This window comes from Camelus ferus, chromosome 5, assembly GCF_009834535.1.
Source record: "Camelus ferus isolate YT-003-E chromosome 5, BCGSAC_Cfer_1.0, whole genome shotgun sequence".
Taxonomy (NCBI): Eukaryota; Metazoa; Chordata; class Mammalia; order Artiodactyla; family Camelidae; genus Camelus; species Camelus ferus.
In genome coordinates, this window is record NC_045700.1 from 87,104,925 (window position 1) to 87,121,216 (window position 16,292).

Below are 16,292 nucleotides of genomic sequence, written 5' to 3' on the forward strand. Positions count from 1 at the left end.
GGACAAAGGGATGATCCACGTCCCGGGCATGACAGAGCAGGACGGCGATGGGTTTCATCAGGCTACTCAGAATGGCACACAATTTAAAACTTCTGAATTGTTTATTTCTGGAGTTTTCCATTTAATATTTTTGGACTGTGGTTGACTGTTGGTAACTGAAACTTTGGAAAGTGAAATCATGGATAAAGGGGGCACAGCTCTATTCAATCTGAGAAGACTCATGAGAGCTGTTGTCCCCTACCTGGGTGAGAAGGTATGTTCTTCCAAGATCCTTCTGAGAGGCTTCATTTTGGATGATGGCTCAAGGTCCCCTTTGGATCTGCATTTCATAATTTTTGCTTGTTAGTTTCAGTTGAATTTTCTTAAGGTTCAGCTCAGAATCAACTGTTAAAAAAAAAAAAAGATGACGACGAAGACTGGATAAGGAACGGGCAGCAAAAGATCTTAGAAAATAGTAAAGATGACTAAAACCACCTGGTGAAACAGATCTTTCAGTAGATGTGAAGGAGGCACACACTGTTTTTTTGAAAAAGTTTGCTGAGGCGTACAAATCAGAAATCAGAGTATTTCATTTTTTGGAAGTGTTTTGTGGATAAAACATGATCCATTATATTGTTAGACTTGTGCTACTTGACAATTATATGGCTCCTAGCCGTACATTTGGAATCTTGTTCTCATGTTCCTCACTGCAGATTATACATCCTAATTATGCTTTCCCAGATGCACAGAGGCTGCGCAAAGGCAGGCAGAAGCTGTATCCATACAGTGAGCTGTATCCATTGCTGAATTTTCTTCTTTGAAGACACATTTATTGAGTTCCACTCTCACTTTCTCTTAGCTCTCCAGTTCATAACCCTGGCCCTTGGTTTTACTTTTCTAAGATTGAGTTGCACATCTGGTGAGTGGGACCAATTAACAGTACCCATCTCATGGGTTTCTTGGGAGATCTAAAAAGGTAACACAGAAAAGTCCTGAAATCAGTGTCTGGCTCATTGGAAGAGCTACCACCACTTCAGTGCCCCTGAGTGGTCTTCTGTGGTTACAAGAAGAATGGCTGGTAAAGCTCAAACCAGTTTGAGCACATCAAAGTCCCTGAGAATAACAACTTACTGCATAAATCTACGGATTTCAAAGAGCTCTTGGATAGATCTAGTAAATCAGTACTTAAAAACAGTGTTTCTCAATTTAGAAAGGTGGATTTTGGTTCACGTTTAATACCTACAATGTGTTAGGCATTATATGGAACACGTTTATATGTATTTTCTCCTGTAATTCTTTTTTGGTGGGAGAGGGAGGAAATTATGTTTACTTATTCTTAAAAGAGGTACTGGGGATTGAACCCAGGACCTCGTGCATGCTTTACCACTTGAGCTACGCCCTCCTCGCTCTCCTGTAATTCTTGAAATATTATTTGTAATGTCTCCCACACATGAAGAATGGAGCCATGTCTAATACAAGGGTGTAGGTTCTGGGAATTCATTCAGTGACTTGAACATCCGGGTTAATATTTCTTTAGTGTGGTAACATCCTTTTTTGACACTTTTATTAGAATATTCAAATCTTCCATTCCACCCGGAGTTCCAACACTGGAATTAACGTAGTGTAGAGCAAACTTCTCTTTGAGTCTTTGAGATTTGTTGGTTCTACATTGCCTCTGTCTTCTTTGGACACCTTAATGGAGGTGTTTTTAATGACAATTTAAAGAAACCTGGCGCAAACTAATGTGATCAAAATAAAGGACCTCTACTGGCTTACATAATTAAAATTTCCAGTGGTACATTTCATGGTTTCAGAGACTTCAGATGTGCTGGGGTTCAGCTCAAGCAATGTCACCAAGATTCTGTTGCTATCTCCTGGCTCTGTTTTTTCCCCTGTGTTGGCATCTGTGTTAGTTATCTATTGCCATGTAACAAGTTACATTAAACATATTGGCTTAAAACACATATTTATTATCTCATGATGTTTGTAGGTCACGAGGCTGCATGTGGCTTCTTCGGGTCTTTGGTTTCAGGCCTTCTCACAAGACTGCAACAAAGGTGTCAGTCAGCACTGTGGTCTCATCTGAAGGCATGACCGGGGAAGGATCTGCTTCCCAGCTTATGTAGTTTTTGAAAGAACTCAGTACGTGTGGGTTGTTGGACTGAGGGCCTTGCTGTCAGGTGTCATCCAAAGCCCATCCTCAGTTCCTTGCCGCCTGAACCTCTCCACAGGGCAGCTCACGATAGATATGGCAGCTTCTGTCCTCAAAGCCAGCAAGGATGAGTCTGCTAGCAAGGCAGAAATTACAGTCTTATGTAACATAATTGTGGAAGTGGCATGCTATATTCTGTGGGTTAGAAGCAAGTCATGGTCCCATCCATACTCAGGGAGAAAGGAGTTTTGAAGGGTGTGAATACCAGGAATCAGGGATCGCCAGGGCCCATCTTAGAATCTGTCCACCATAGCTTCATTCTCAAGAAAGCTCTCTCCACATGGTGGCAGAGCTGACCAGCAGCTCCCATCTTACATCATCCTAAGGGTAGCAATTCTAGAGAAAATAGAGCCACTTCTCTCCTTGACATCCACGTATGTGCCTGTACCTTACCAGTCAGGATTCTTGGTTGAAAACCGTAGATATTAATTCTGGCTTTCTTAACCACAGAAGGACTTACTGGAAGGATAAGTAGCTTCTAGAATTACTGAGAATACTGACATCCTGGGCTGGAAAAACCTGTGGGAGCTGAATGGACACTTGTTGTCACTGCCGCTGCTTCACTGGACTCTAGTCACTAGGTTCTCAACATTAGGTATGAGGTGTATCTCATGGGCCAAGTATAGGTCCCGTGTCTGTGCTCTGGCTGCCAGGAAGGGAGATGAGGGAATGTCCACTCTTCTTCGGCCTCTGTCGGAGGTGAGACTGTGTATCTTTGTGACAGCGTTCCTGAGATAAGCCCATGTGGGTGTCCTGGCTTCACTAGGGTTTTTTTGTCCACAGATGTTCAGCCTAGCATGTTGTCTTGGGCAAACAAATTCTACTCTCATGGGCAGTGTTCAGCACTTTGTAGCTGGTGGTTCTGTGCTCTTAGCATTAACCGTGCCTTACAAGCACCCCGGGGAAGCTGCTGAAGGAGCAGGATGTGATGTCCATGGCTTGCCCAGGTCTCTGAGTTACGACAGTAGGTGGGGCATTAGAATTTGATTCAGACCAGATTTAACCACATTTGGAATTTACCTTTTCTGAAATTACAGGCTAGCTTTATGATCCAGTTTTGTCTCCCAGTCTTTCTGTTGGATTTAGGGATTCGGGGATTCCCTTAGCTCTTCTCCGTCATCGTCTTGGACCATGTGTCTGTGACTCTTGAATATGTGAGTCCATTAGCTAGATTATCATGTTTTTGTAAGTCCAAAGAACTCGTAAATCTTCTGGAGTAAGTTCACATGTTTCCTCACATGTATTTTCAGAGTTGCGTTTACTCTCTTGTGGCGTTACAGAATATATTAAAACCAGTTTACCAGGAGGGGAAACAGATGTTACTTCTGTGGGGTACTTTGTTAGGGTAGAGTATTGCCTACACTCGAAATGTTTTTCTTGTTGGCCTACTGTGCCAGCTGAAATCTCATCATTAAAATCTGAATTTTGGCTTAAGATCAGTGGTCCTCAACCTTAACACGTTAAAATCTCCCAGGGAATTAAAACTAACATCATCAGAAAGTAACCGAACACACGCAACAGTGTTAGGGTCCCACACTAGAGCAATTCTGCAGACTCTCTGGGAGTGGAGTCCAAGGAGCTGTGACTTTTACCATCTCTTTAAGAGATTCTAATGTGTAGCCGGTGTTGAGAACTCGTGGATTCAGTCTACCACCTGGCAGGGGCAGCCCGTCCATCTGTGTTTTGGCGCATATGAGCACAATGGAGAAGTCCCTTCCACAGTTAACAGCTGAGACTGTTCCTTGCCTTTTTCTCTTCCTTGTGCACCCCAGGATGAACTCCTATTAATTGGGGTCACCTAAGCCAGCCTCTTTCTGCAACTTCAAAGAGCCCAGTTGCCATAGGACTGTGGGATTTCTAGTCATGACACTGTTTCTGAAAATACTTCCAAGAGGCTGAGCTCACAGGAACGTCTATTTGCTTCATAACAGTAGCACATGTTTAAATCAGGCTGTAAACATTCCAACTTCTCTTTCATTTTACATTTACTTTCTGGAGGTGATCTGCACATAATCATTTGCGTGGTTTCCAGAAATATTTCTGTCTGTAGTAACAGCAGATGGCGGAGCGTTTTTCACGTGCCAGGTTGCGTTTATTCTACCATAGCGCAATGTGGAAGTGATCATGGCCTCTTTCAAACGTTCTAACTCCCCGTGTGCATTTCAGTTGTGGTGGGACATTCTTCTCGCATATCAGTTCAATATGTTGTAGATTTACTTGGAATCCTTGGAATTTGTGCATGGCATAGTCACATGAGAAGTACTTTGAAAAGAAATATTTTTGAGGCCTAATGATTAAAGGTCATCGATTCCACAGACGTTTCATAAGCATTAGCTGTGCACTAAGCCAGTGGTTTTCCACTGGGATCGGTGGCTTGGACCCCAGGAAGGATTTTGGAAATTTGCAGGGTCGTTTTTAGTTAACGTAATGATTAGTGGGGGTGCTCCCGGCACTTGGTGTGCGAGGACCCAGAGGTATTAGCTGCCCTGCAGCGTGCAGGACAGTCCCCTCCAACAAGAACGGTCCTGCACACCCGCCCCCACCCCCAATCTGTCGAAAGGACGTTAGTGTAGGTGAAAAAGCTGTTTGTGATTATCTGAGCTGAAAACCTAATTGTGCTTTTCATATAAATAAACACAAAGATTTTCTGCTTTGGCATGGACTTAATATATAATGACTTTTCCAGGAAAATTGTAACTCGAATTGTAAATGTAACTTAAGGGAAAATTGTACTTTGCTTTATTTGGAGTCAAAAGTTAGCTGCCCTCACGTAAAGTCATGTCTCTGATGGAGTCCTGCCTGTGGTGCTTGAGTCACAGAAAACCCGTCTGTGCCCACCTGCATTTGTGAGTCTCACCTCCATGCAGACTCCACGCATAGGGGCAGGCAAAGGACAGCTTCACGTGTCCTCTGCTGGCGGTGTGCCTGAGCACTCATAAATTCATAGTATGTTATCATGAATTAAACATTGTTTTTCTTATTTTCACAACTCGGGCATTATATTGAGTTGAGATGGTGTGTGTATGTTATGTGTCTGTACTTTTTTTTAATTTCTTTTGGGGGGGTGGGTAATTAGGTTTTTATTTATTTATTTTTTAATGGAGGTACTGGGGATTAAACAAGCACACACTATACTGCTGAGCTATATCCTCCCTTGTCTGTTTTTGAAAGTGTGTATGTGAATATGCTATTTATAAATTCCATTATAAAAAAAATAGAGGAAGCATTAAAGCATATTTGGGTCTAAGGGGGCGATGGAGGTGTCAGGGTTTGGGGATTGGGATCAGGTTTGCTTGTTACGGAGACTGACTTGTCACATGATGGTGGAAACGGGCTGGGACAGACCAGGCAGAGAGAGAGCTGAGCTAAGACAGTGGCTATCGGGGCAGCTGGTAAGGTTCTCGTTGATTCCCCAGGTCAGACCTGGGATTCAGTCCCCAGCCATCTAACCACTTCCCTAGATTGTCCCAGAGGCTGGGGTGACATGGGGTGGCACAGAGCAGACGGAGAGATTTGGGGGCAAATAGAATCTACTCGACAGTGAATTTGGGAGATACGGGAATGGGAACTCCAGGATGTGTCTGATTCTGTGAAGTGTCTGGTGAGGAAAAGAACACAAGCCTCACCTGCAGAATTAACACAGACTCTCTAACATCCGTGCCCCAGTTAAGTGTAGGTGGGGAAACGGTTATTCATTTATTTTCTGTGTAATTTCACTTACCTGTTGCTTTCATTTAATTTGGCACAACTCCTCACTTTGTTTGGAAGAAGACTTGAATCACAACACAGATTCTGAAGAAACAGTGATGTTACAGAGCTAGCAAATATGATTTTCATCTGGAGTGCAATTTAAAAACACTAACATGTGCCAAATGGGAGAAGCCTTCTTAACGCTTTACTCCGACAACAACGATACCTTCCCCATATTATCTGTTGCTGTTTTTATGTATTTCCTTTAAATCTTGTCTTTAGATATGTATACATGTATTTGTATGTGTATAATGTATTTTATGCCATATACTTAAAGATGTAATGTTATAGTCATATTTTATACAGGTAGTCTAGGAGTCAAGTAAAATGAAATATGTGAACAATATTTTGAATTATTCTTCCTCTCAATTTCCATCTGGGTATCCATCCACCTACCCACCCAGCTATAGGTTTCTTTTGACTTTTTTGGGGGGGAGGTAATTAGGTTTTGTTTAATTTTTTATTTAATGGAGGGTACTGGGGATTGAACCCAGGACTTCATGCATGCTAAGCATGCACTCTAACCACTGAGCTATACCCTCCCCCCCGAACACTCTATGGGATATCTCTATTTAATTGTCCTGCAGGCATCTCAGGATAAACACATCAAACACATCAAAACTTACCTCTTGAATTCAACCCCTACCCTGCCCTTTTACCCCCTCAGCTTCCCCATCACAGTAAACGGTTCCATCATCCATCTCATTGCACAGACCAAAAGCCTGGATCTCTCCCTGCACTACATCAGCAAGTCCTTTTATCTCTGCCAACAAAATAGACCCCAAACCAATCATTTCTCTCTACCTTTACTGCTGCTACCCTCTTCCAGGCAGCCATCACTTTTCACCTTAAGCCTCCTTCCTGGTCTGCTTACACCAGCCATTCTCACCTCTCCAGAGTCTGCTCTTAAGAATTCTCCTGCTTAATATTCAGTATCTTGTAGTAACTTATGTTGAAAAAGAATGTGAAAACAAATTATATATGTTCATGTATGACTGTAGCATTATGCTGCACACCAGAAACTGACACAACATTGTAAACTGAGTATACTTCAATAAATATATATACGCGCACGCGTGCGCACACACACACGCACGCACACACACACACACAGAATTCCTCTGTTTAAACTTCTCCAGTGGCCTCCCAGTGTACTTTTGAAACAACCCAGATTCCTCCCCATGGCACAGAGGCTTATGGGATCTGACTCTGGCCTGCTTTTCCAAATTCATCTCATGCTCATGTCCTTACGCTAACTCACTGTACTCGGCCACCTGATGGCCATCTCCGTGTTTCTAAGACCCCACGTTCTTGCCTGCCTCACAGCTCTTCCATGTGTGCTTTTTCTCTGCCAGAAGCTCCCATCCTCACTTTGGGACGCACTAGCTCCCAATCCTGTGGAAGTCACTTTAGATGCCATTTAAGGAGCCATCCCAGGTCTCTTTAGTGAAAGTAGACTTCTTTTCCTACACTCACCACAACTGGCAGTTCGTGCGTGTGTGTCTGTCTGTTTCCCCCACTAATTGTAAGCTCCGTGAGGCAAAGACTGTGTTTGTCTTGTTTATGTAGTAGTCAGTCAATATATGTTTGATGAATGAGTGAACGAATGCTCCTTCCTTAAGCCAGCTCATGGAATTATCTTGCTGCCAGGAATTGAGAGCCAAGGCATTGCTAGGCATCCTCTATTACATTGGAAGCTCTTTTGTAAAAGAGGCTTCTCTTACCTTTGCAATACTTATTTTTGTCCAGATCATGTTTGTTTGGGACTCAGGTTGATGTTAGCGGTCAGCTCCCAGCCCTATGTCTGAGGTTGGTGCCACATTTATTAAACCAACATGGATAATAGAGGTTGCATTGCCTTTAAGGGAGATATAATTTTACCTTTGAGGCCAAAGGTGGTGGGAGGGGGCACGAGGGCACTATATTGAGAGAAGCAAAGAGAGAGAACATGTAGACCCAGTCTGTCCCAGACTGCCATTGCCAAAGACACGGCCTGGTGTAGTGGTTGAAAGCATCACGGACGGAAAACAGGTCCTTTAAGGACAGTTTATCTTGGGAAGCAGCAGTCCCATCAGGATTTTCCCTCGTGGCATTAATGTTCAACACCTGAAAAATTCTTGCTACATGTTTTTGCTCTACTGCCAATCTGGGACCTTTAATTAAGATTCCCCAAACCCCTGAGCTTGTGATCAGCTCAGCCCCTACCTGGTAGTAACTGCTTTTACAGGAGGAAATTCTGGAACATACAGCACAATAGGCCACTTCTCACTGACTGCCTCTTACCTTACCTTATTATCTTACCTTATCCAACACTGTGTCTCCATCAAGTTACATCCTTAATGAGGTCGTTTGCTCTGCGTACACCGTGAGATTATATCTTAGAAGTAATACATTTTCTGCTTTCTGAGGTATGCCTGAGAGGGTAGCCTCTTCAACTGTGGAAAGAATTTTCCGTTTAACAGAGGACCTTTATAGCTTGTCCCAGCTTTCAATCATAGCTTTAGTTTTTGATTCTTTAACAGTGGCACGTGGCAGTAGGAACATTTGCATAACAGCTTAGCTCAGCCTTACAAGTAGCCTCTTAAAGGAGTGAGGGTCAGTTGATGCTAGCATGATAGGAAAGAACGCTGCATTCTTGTTGGTGTTAATAATATCTGAATATAGTTTGCATAATTAAAATCCACAATCGTATACTTTTTTCTGGCTTTACTGAGATATAATTGACATGTAACCCACAATAATATCTTCATCTTAGCTTTGCTCCAAAATTATCTTTCCATCTTCTCTACCCCATATACGTAATGTGTAGCAACATTGATTTCATATTTGCTTTCATCTTTTTTTTTTTTTTTAGTTTTTTCTGTAAATACATATTGAGCCCCCTCTCTGTGTCAGGAAATATCCAGAGAGTAAGAGGGTAAAAAACAATGGCTGATGATTTTTCAAAATTGCAGAAAGACGAGACCTCAGGTTGAAAGAGGACAGCTAATCTCAAGGAGGGTAAACAAATCTGCAGCTGGAATGATTGTTGTATAAAATTGTAAATCCAACATAAAGAGAAAATCTTAAAGGCTGAGAGAAGAGACGGATTGCCCCTAGAAGGATGACTCCTTGACGGACAGTGCATTTCGTAGCAGCAGCAGTAGATCCTAAACCTGTCATCAAAATGGGATGCAACAATAAGGACCTTCTGGATCACACAAAGACTAGCAGAATTTTTTACTCTCAGACTTTAACTGAAAGAATTACTGAAAGTGGGATTTCAGAAAGAAGGAAATCAAACCCAGATGTAGGTTCCACCCTTACAGAGCAGTGGCCCAACAAAGAAATCAGACGTGGTCATAAACTTAAGTAAGCTACGTAAATGGCTGCCTCTGCATTAGGATTTGAATACAAACAAAATGTTTTTCAGTTGCATATATAACTGCTTAGACTTGGTACTGATGTTTGAAATTCTTCTGTTTGTGACAAATTGCTTTCATTTCAGACAGGGATATTTAATGAGAGATCAGGGGATAGGATCCAAGCCATCTATGAACTTCCTAAAATATAGTGGTGTATTTTGCATATGTGTAGTTTTCCTGCAGGCAGGATTCATGGCTTTTATCAGACATTTAAAGGGGTTTAGAACCTGGACAAGTTTAAGAACTCCTGGATTATGGTCTTGTCCCCTATTAAAATGAAATTACGTCAGTACTGAACTTGCTTTGAAGATGAGATAGGATGATCTGAATTTGAATATTGGATCCGTAAGTATTGGTTACGTTGTGGCACTGTTGAGACCCTGGACAGATTATTTGTACACTGTACAGTGTGCAGCCTGTGCGGCCAAACACAGCAGCGGTGATGCTGACTCCCGTGGCTTTATCTCACCGTCACAATCGGTGTTTGCTTCTAGCTGTTATAATTTCCTGAAGAGAGTCACTAGTGAGCTATCAGAAAAAACGGAGCTTCTAAGTGACCAATTTTAGGGTATAATGATAGGCTAGTGCTGTTGTTTTGGTAATTGAGCGCATGTTTTGTGTAATACGTTGTCCCAGTGTGCAGAGGGGAGGGTGGGGGAGGCGGTGTTCTGTTCAGCCATCCTCTCTCCCAGTGAGGTTTGATACTAAAACAGCTATTAATTGGTGGCCAGTATAGCTTGTGTTTTTATGGTACAATTGTAGTGTATGTCAGATCTGTGCGCGTTACGTGTAATTTTACTTCCACTTCTCCACTCATTCGGTGGTTGTTTACTGAGTGCTAGTGTCAGGCCGTTTACTGTGCTCAGTGTGGTCAGGGATATGGGGTGGAGTATGGTGGTTCTGTCCCTGAGGAATTACCTTGGATTCGGTTAGAGGGTGACAGATCATCACCAAATCCTCAGTCCCAGCCTAAGACCTAGTTAGGTCAAGAAGAAGCTGTTCTTAAGAGCAGGGTTTTCCCAGCCTGCCCCTTGGGGTGTCAGCCTGAAGGTATAACTAAGATCAGAGAAGCGTGCTGAGGAGCCGCGGGCATCCTCAGATGCCACAAATGTCAGAACATCTGTTTAGCATGCATACTTGTGATCATAATAACACAATCTGTTTCTAAAGCTGTTACACCAGAAGGTAGATCCCAGACACTGATCAGATGTGTCTTCTTCCCCCAAAGCCCAGGGCCTCCTTGTGGCTTTGCAGCACCCCCAGGGGCAGGGATAAAGTGCCCTAATCTTAGGACTGGGGTGCCCATCCTGCTGGGGAGAAGATAGTTTCCAGTTCCATTTCCATTTCCTGTCTGCAGGTCTATTTCCTCTCTCAGGACATGGAAATCTCTTAGAGGGTGAAACGAAGTGGTTTATCACAAGGTTACCTACAGCAAGGAGCCAGTTAATATACCTCTTAAAGTGAGCTTATATTTCCTTTTTCAGTGGTGGAATCCTCCCCCTTTTTGTGTGTAATGCTGAGAGAGTCTCAGTTTCGATTGAATAAGGTCATAATCTCTTCTTGTTTTTACTTTAAAAGAAGAACATTTTTATAGAGCTTAAACGAAATGACAAGGACAGCTAGAGTTTTGAGACGGGACTTCTGAAGAAAATGCTGAATTTTAAAGGATATTGCAAAATGGTCTCTGGTCTGCCAGCCTCCCTTCCCTAGTTATCTGCAGTTAGATTACAACTCGGGCTTCCGCAAACCCATTTAGAGAGATAAGAAATTCATTTAACTGTATTGTACTCTGACTTGTAAATGAGATTCAAGGTTGATTGTTTAATAGGTTGGGGTTTTAAACTGAAATTCTCTCCCATGTCATTTTATATCTATGTGATTCACCATAAAGATTGGTTTAGAAAATTGCAAGAATACTGATGTTCTTTTATTCTTTTCAGTTAACTTGAGGTTACGATTTTTAAAAAAATTGATTCTGGCCTCTTCTTTGTTTCCCTCAAACTACCACTTTCTTTGCCATTCCTAGAACTAGTTGGAGCATTTATTTAGCCTAAAAATAGAATAAGTACAATTTTGGTTTTGTTTGGAAAAGCTAAAGGCAAGCACACTTCATACTGTTCTTCCCCGAAAATGGGAAACCAAGTGTCTGATCCCATGTTTTTATCATCAGGTTAAACATACTGTGAGGTAGATATATTTGATGAAAATAGTAGCTCTCCCGAAGGGAATGCTCGTGTGTGTGTGTGCGCGCGCGCGCACTGTGACTTTCGGGGTGAGTAGACATGTGCAGGGCCTTGCTTGGGGGGTAGGAGGGTTGACTACTGGGATAAGCATCCTGTCTACAGGAGGCTTCCTTCTGTGTCTTCTCTGAAGTCTTTATCCCTTACCTGTTCTTTCCTGAGAGCCAGCAAGTCTCCCTGGCCTTTAGACAGTCACATTCACAGTGGCCCCCTTGCCGGCGGCATCAGGGGCCTCTTTGCCCTGTTCTTTGCTGCCCTGGTCGCCAAGTGTGTTGGATTTGACTCTAGGTCTCGCGTGGGTGAACATCAGCACCACAGCGCTGAGGCAGAAGACGCAGCAGGTTTAACTTGCCTCCTGGTGCCCCTGGTGAACCCATCCTGGGACACATTAAACACCTATTTGAGAGTCTGTCCTGTGCCAGGCACAGTCTAGGTGTGTGAAATACACGTGTGAGACCCACAGGAGTCACCACGCGCTTGGAGTTCGCGTCCGGCTCTTTGGTCACTTTCCGTTGCCCCCGCTTCTGGAGTCGGGGGTCATTTCCCCTCATATGTTCATACCTATGACGTGTATTCATGTGCTTGGCCTTTTTTGGTTTCTTTTTCTTTTTTTTCTTTTGCTTCTAATTTAGCGTAACAGGTGTATAAGACACCGCTGCTGCCCTCAGGGAGTTTGGAGGAGAGGGACAGACAGGCGCACGTGAGCACTCTGCTGCCCAGCAGGCCTGACGCGTGCTCTCGTGAAGGCCGAAGTAGCGGCTCTCAGGGGGGCTGGCAGAAGGAGAGAGCAACTCTTCAACTAGGACAGGGTTCTTTATGACAGGAGTGCTGTTCAGCTGAGCCTTGTGTTCACCTGTGAACGCCTGGGGGATCTGGCAGTGGGCTGGGGGGATGGATTTGGCTGGAGGTGAGGCTGGAAGGAAGGGATGGGCAAGGCCAGGGGTCGGAAGGCCTTGACTGCAGGCCAGGGCATCTGGAGACAGAGGAGTCGGTGAGCCCCACAGTCCCACAGAAGCCATCACTTGGCTTCTGTTTTAGGAGAATAACTGATAGCTGGGTGCCGGCTGCATTGAGAGCAAAAGCTGAGGGGGGCAGGGAGCCCCACTGGGTGATTTTCTTTCATTTATTCTTTTACTCATTCAACATATACTTAGCTGAAGCTTGCCTTGTGTTTATAGTTAGAGGGGATTGCCAATCTCAGATGCTATTTTAAGAAGAGTGGAACCAATTTAACGCTCAATCTCATCATTCAAGCTTGAAGTTTACATTTTGGGTTTTGTTTTTTTTTTTGGTTTTTTTTGCTGAGCGACTGCAGGATACATTTTGGGGGGCGGGGAGTGGACATCTCAGTCTCTTCTGCCGAGTTGCCCTTGCTCTCTGCTCACTGGTCAGCGGGGTTGAAAAATGTAGCAGTCTGCTCTGCCGTAGCACAGGTAGCTCCTGTCCCTCACAGTGGCTGGATGAGTCAAGATTTAATTAAGAGAAAACCGATTTCATTTATGTTCTGTGATAAGAGCTACAGAGAAAAAATTTAGATATATGATGGGTTGTCTTGTCAAAAGGCTTCCGCTGCTCCAAAGGAGCCAGCCTACTTCTCTTGGTCAAAGAAGGATGTTGCATTTTAAACATGTCGTGGTTGTTATTTGCTGTACTTTTTTTTTTTTTTTAAAGGTAGGAAATGTTGTTCTTGGGACTAAGTTAAATGATGCTCAGCATAAAAGATGTGATGTGGAACAAAGCCTGCAGACTGTGACTAATTGACATGCACTGGGCTAATGAGAAGACAGTGTGTAATCAGCAGCGGAACACATACTCACAAAGGCTCTCCTTCTCCCCCAGGACTTCCTTCGCCGGGCATCTGGCCGGGATTCTTGTTGGACTCATGTACACTTGTGGGCCTCTGAAGAAGATCATGAAAACCTGTGCAGGTACAGAACAGAACACCTTTGCAGGACAAGCGGGAAGCTTATTTTCATTTTAATGGAAACAGAAGCAACCCCACATTTCCCTGTGGTGCAGCTTAGGAATTCCCTAATAGGCCCTTTTTAAACCAAGAGATCAGCCAGCTGGTGCTGTTCCTCGCACTGTTCTGCAGAAGAGGCTGCAAACCCAGATTTTAAACCTGAGGCTTTCTTTGGGGACAAATAGCAGTATATATTTATACCCACAGCATTATTGCTACTCACGGAAAACCACAATTTCCTTGCCATTCAGAGAACTAAAGCGGGTTTAAAATATGCTTTTTTCTATAATATTCCAATAATTCCTGTGCATGCAAGGCATGGTTAAAAAAAGAAAGACAAATATGTCCTGAAGTGCAAGGCCAGTATTTTAAAGAATTCAGAATGACCATTGGGTCCCTGGTGGGCGAGATATATTCATGCATGGCCAAACCAAGTCTGTTATTGCTTGAAGCTTGGCTTCTGCTTTTTAATTAAATTTTTTTCCTTCTAATGAATGCTCAATGAAAATATTTTATTTAGAAACATAAGAATTTTTTGACCTCTTCATTTAAAACACTATACTGGTCTTATAAGAAAACTGTTTTGCAAACACTTGTTCTGTAGACCATATGAGTTCCAATCTTTCATCATTTATTCATGGGAAATCTTCTGAGACTATTTTACCTTTTCTTGAACCATATATAATTTGTTTTCACGGTTTGTGCCGATGACTGGTATTCCTGAGAACCATATAATATTCATGATATTAGAGAGATTTTCGAGTGTTGTGCCTTTATTAGCTTGTTGTATTCACTTTCGGGTGATTTTTACAGGCTGTGTTGCGTTGAAGCAGATTTTTATTTTGCTACATTTGCCTATTACTGTTTCTAGTGTGTGTGCTTGGAGGAGGCAGCAGGAGCTTCATCTATTGAAAATGTCCTTTTTTATTATATTTTTGATACAACTTAATTATGGAAATCTAGTAACGAGCTTTGTTGTCCAAATGCTCTCCTTACTGATAAAGGAAAGGAAATGAGTCTTGAGAGTCTAATGTTTTGTCTCCTTTTTTCCTGTGTGTCTGAAGATTAAGTGGTTAGTAACTTTTTCTAAGACATATTATGAAATTTAGGCAATCATTTTGTTTTTAAAGAGGATTTTCCCCACAATTATAACATTTAAGCTCTTAGTTTACCTTCTTAAAACCTTGCCTATTTTCTATGGAGACTTACTCTTACATCATTCTATTTTCAAAGTAATGCAGTAGAAAATTAAATACCAAAAGTTGAAACACTCAGTGCTGTTTACACATGGCCTGCAATTTCTCTGCCTTTTTTTCCTGTGAAACCGGAGAAAGGTCAAGAGTGATCTGAGAATTGAGGTGACACAGGAGTCCTGTGGAAAATGATCACGCACGTGAAGGCTGCTGTCCCAGAACTCCTGGGAGAGAGCATCACACTGAAGGTGCCCCCCGTCGCTCCTCCCTCTCTCCCTTCCAGCAGTGCTGAATTGCCTATCCCATCACCCCTGTAGGGATGAGAGAGGGGAAGTCCCTTAGGAAGGGCGAGAGCGTGGCCCTCCTAACTCCCTTGTTGGGGACAAGTTCTCTCTGTAGCCAGAATATCTCTGCTCGTGCAGAGATGTACAAGTAGAGATGGTCTTTGAGGTCATCTCTCAAAGACCAAGCTTGGACTTTTGGAAGGCAAAGGCCATCCCATGTCAACAGGAACCTTAAGGACCTTCAGAGAGTAAAAGTTAGGGTTTCATCATCCCCCCAAAATACATTCTGTTCACTGTAGGGCTAACCCCAAACAAAAGAAAGAGCTTACTATAACACTTGTTTGGAAATCATTTAAAATGAGGTGTTATCTCACACCAGTCAAAATGGCCATCATTAAAAAGTCTACAAATAATAAATGATGGAGAGGGTGTGAAAAAAAAAGGAACCCTCCTACACTGTTGGTAGGAATGTAAATTGGTACAGCCACTATGGAGGACTTATTGTTTGATACAGCCATCCCACTCCTGGGCGTATAAATGGAGAAAACACTAATTCAAAAAAATACATGCACCCCAGTGTTCATAGCAGCGTGGTTTACAATAGCAAAGACGTGGAAGCAACCTAAATGTTCATTGACAGATAAATGAATAAAGAAGATGTCGGGTGTGTGTGTGTGTGTGTGTGTGTGTGTGTGTGTGTGTGTGTGTGTGTGTGTGTGTGTTTGTGTGTGTGTGTGTGTGTGTGATGGAATATTACTCGGCCATAAAAAAGAGTGAAACAGTGCAATTTGCAGCAACATGGATGGACCTAGAGATTATTATATTAAGTGAAGTAAGTCAGACAGAGAAAGACAAATATCATATGATGTTGCTTATGTGTGGAATGTAAAAAAAAATAACAAATTGTATTTACAAACCAGAAATAGACTCATTGACGTAGAAAACAAACTATGGTTACCAGGGGGAAAGAGGAGAGGAGGGATAGATTAGGAGTTTGGGATTAACAGAAACACATTATTATATATAAAATAGATAAACAACAAGGACCTACTGTATAGCACAGGGAACTATATTCAGTTTCTTATAATAAGTCATAATGGAAAGGAAACTGTATATGTGTATGTGTGTGTGTGTGTGTGTATATATATTTATATGTGCAACTGAATCGCCCTGTTGTACCCTTGAAACTAATGTTGTAAATTGACTACACTTCAATAAAAAATAAGAACTAAAAAAATAAAAATAAAAATAAAAATAAATGACTTAG

At 42.5% G+C, this 16,292-nt stretch overlaps 1 protein-coding gene across 5 annotated transcripts in view; it reads left to right on the top strand.

Annotated features, from left to right (window-relative positions):
• The window catches only part of RHBDD1 (rhomboid domain containing 1), a 112,988-nt gene that overhangs the window by 42,385 nt on the left and 54,311 nt on the right, over positions 1-16,292 (top strand). For all 5 annotated transcript variants that reach the window (XR_004320106.1, XR_004320107.1, XM_032480376.1 and 2 more), the window contains exon 4: positions 13,425-13,513. Coding sequence is in view for 3 of the 5 variants with exons in the window: in XM_032480376.1 (XP_032336267.1) it covers positions 13,425-13,513 (89 nt within the window). In the remaining 2 variants the exon portion in view is untranslated. The remainder of the gene's footprint in view (positions 1-13,424; positions 13,514-16,292) is intronic.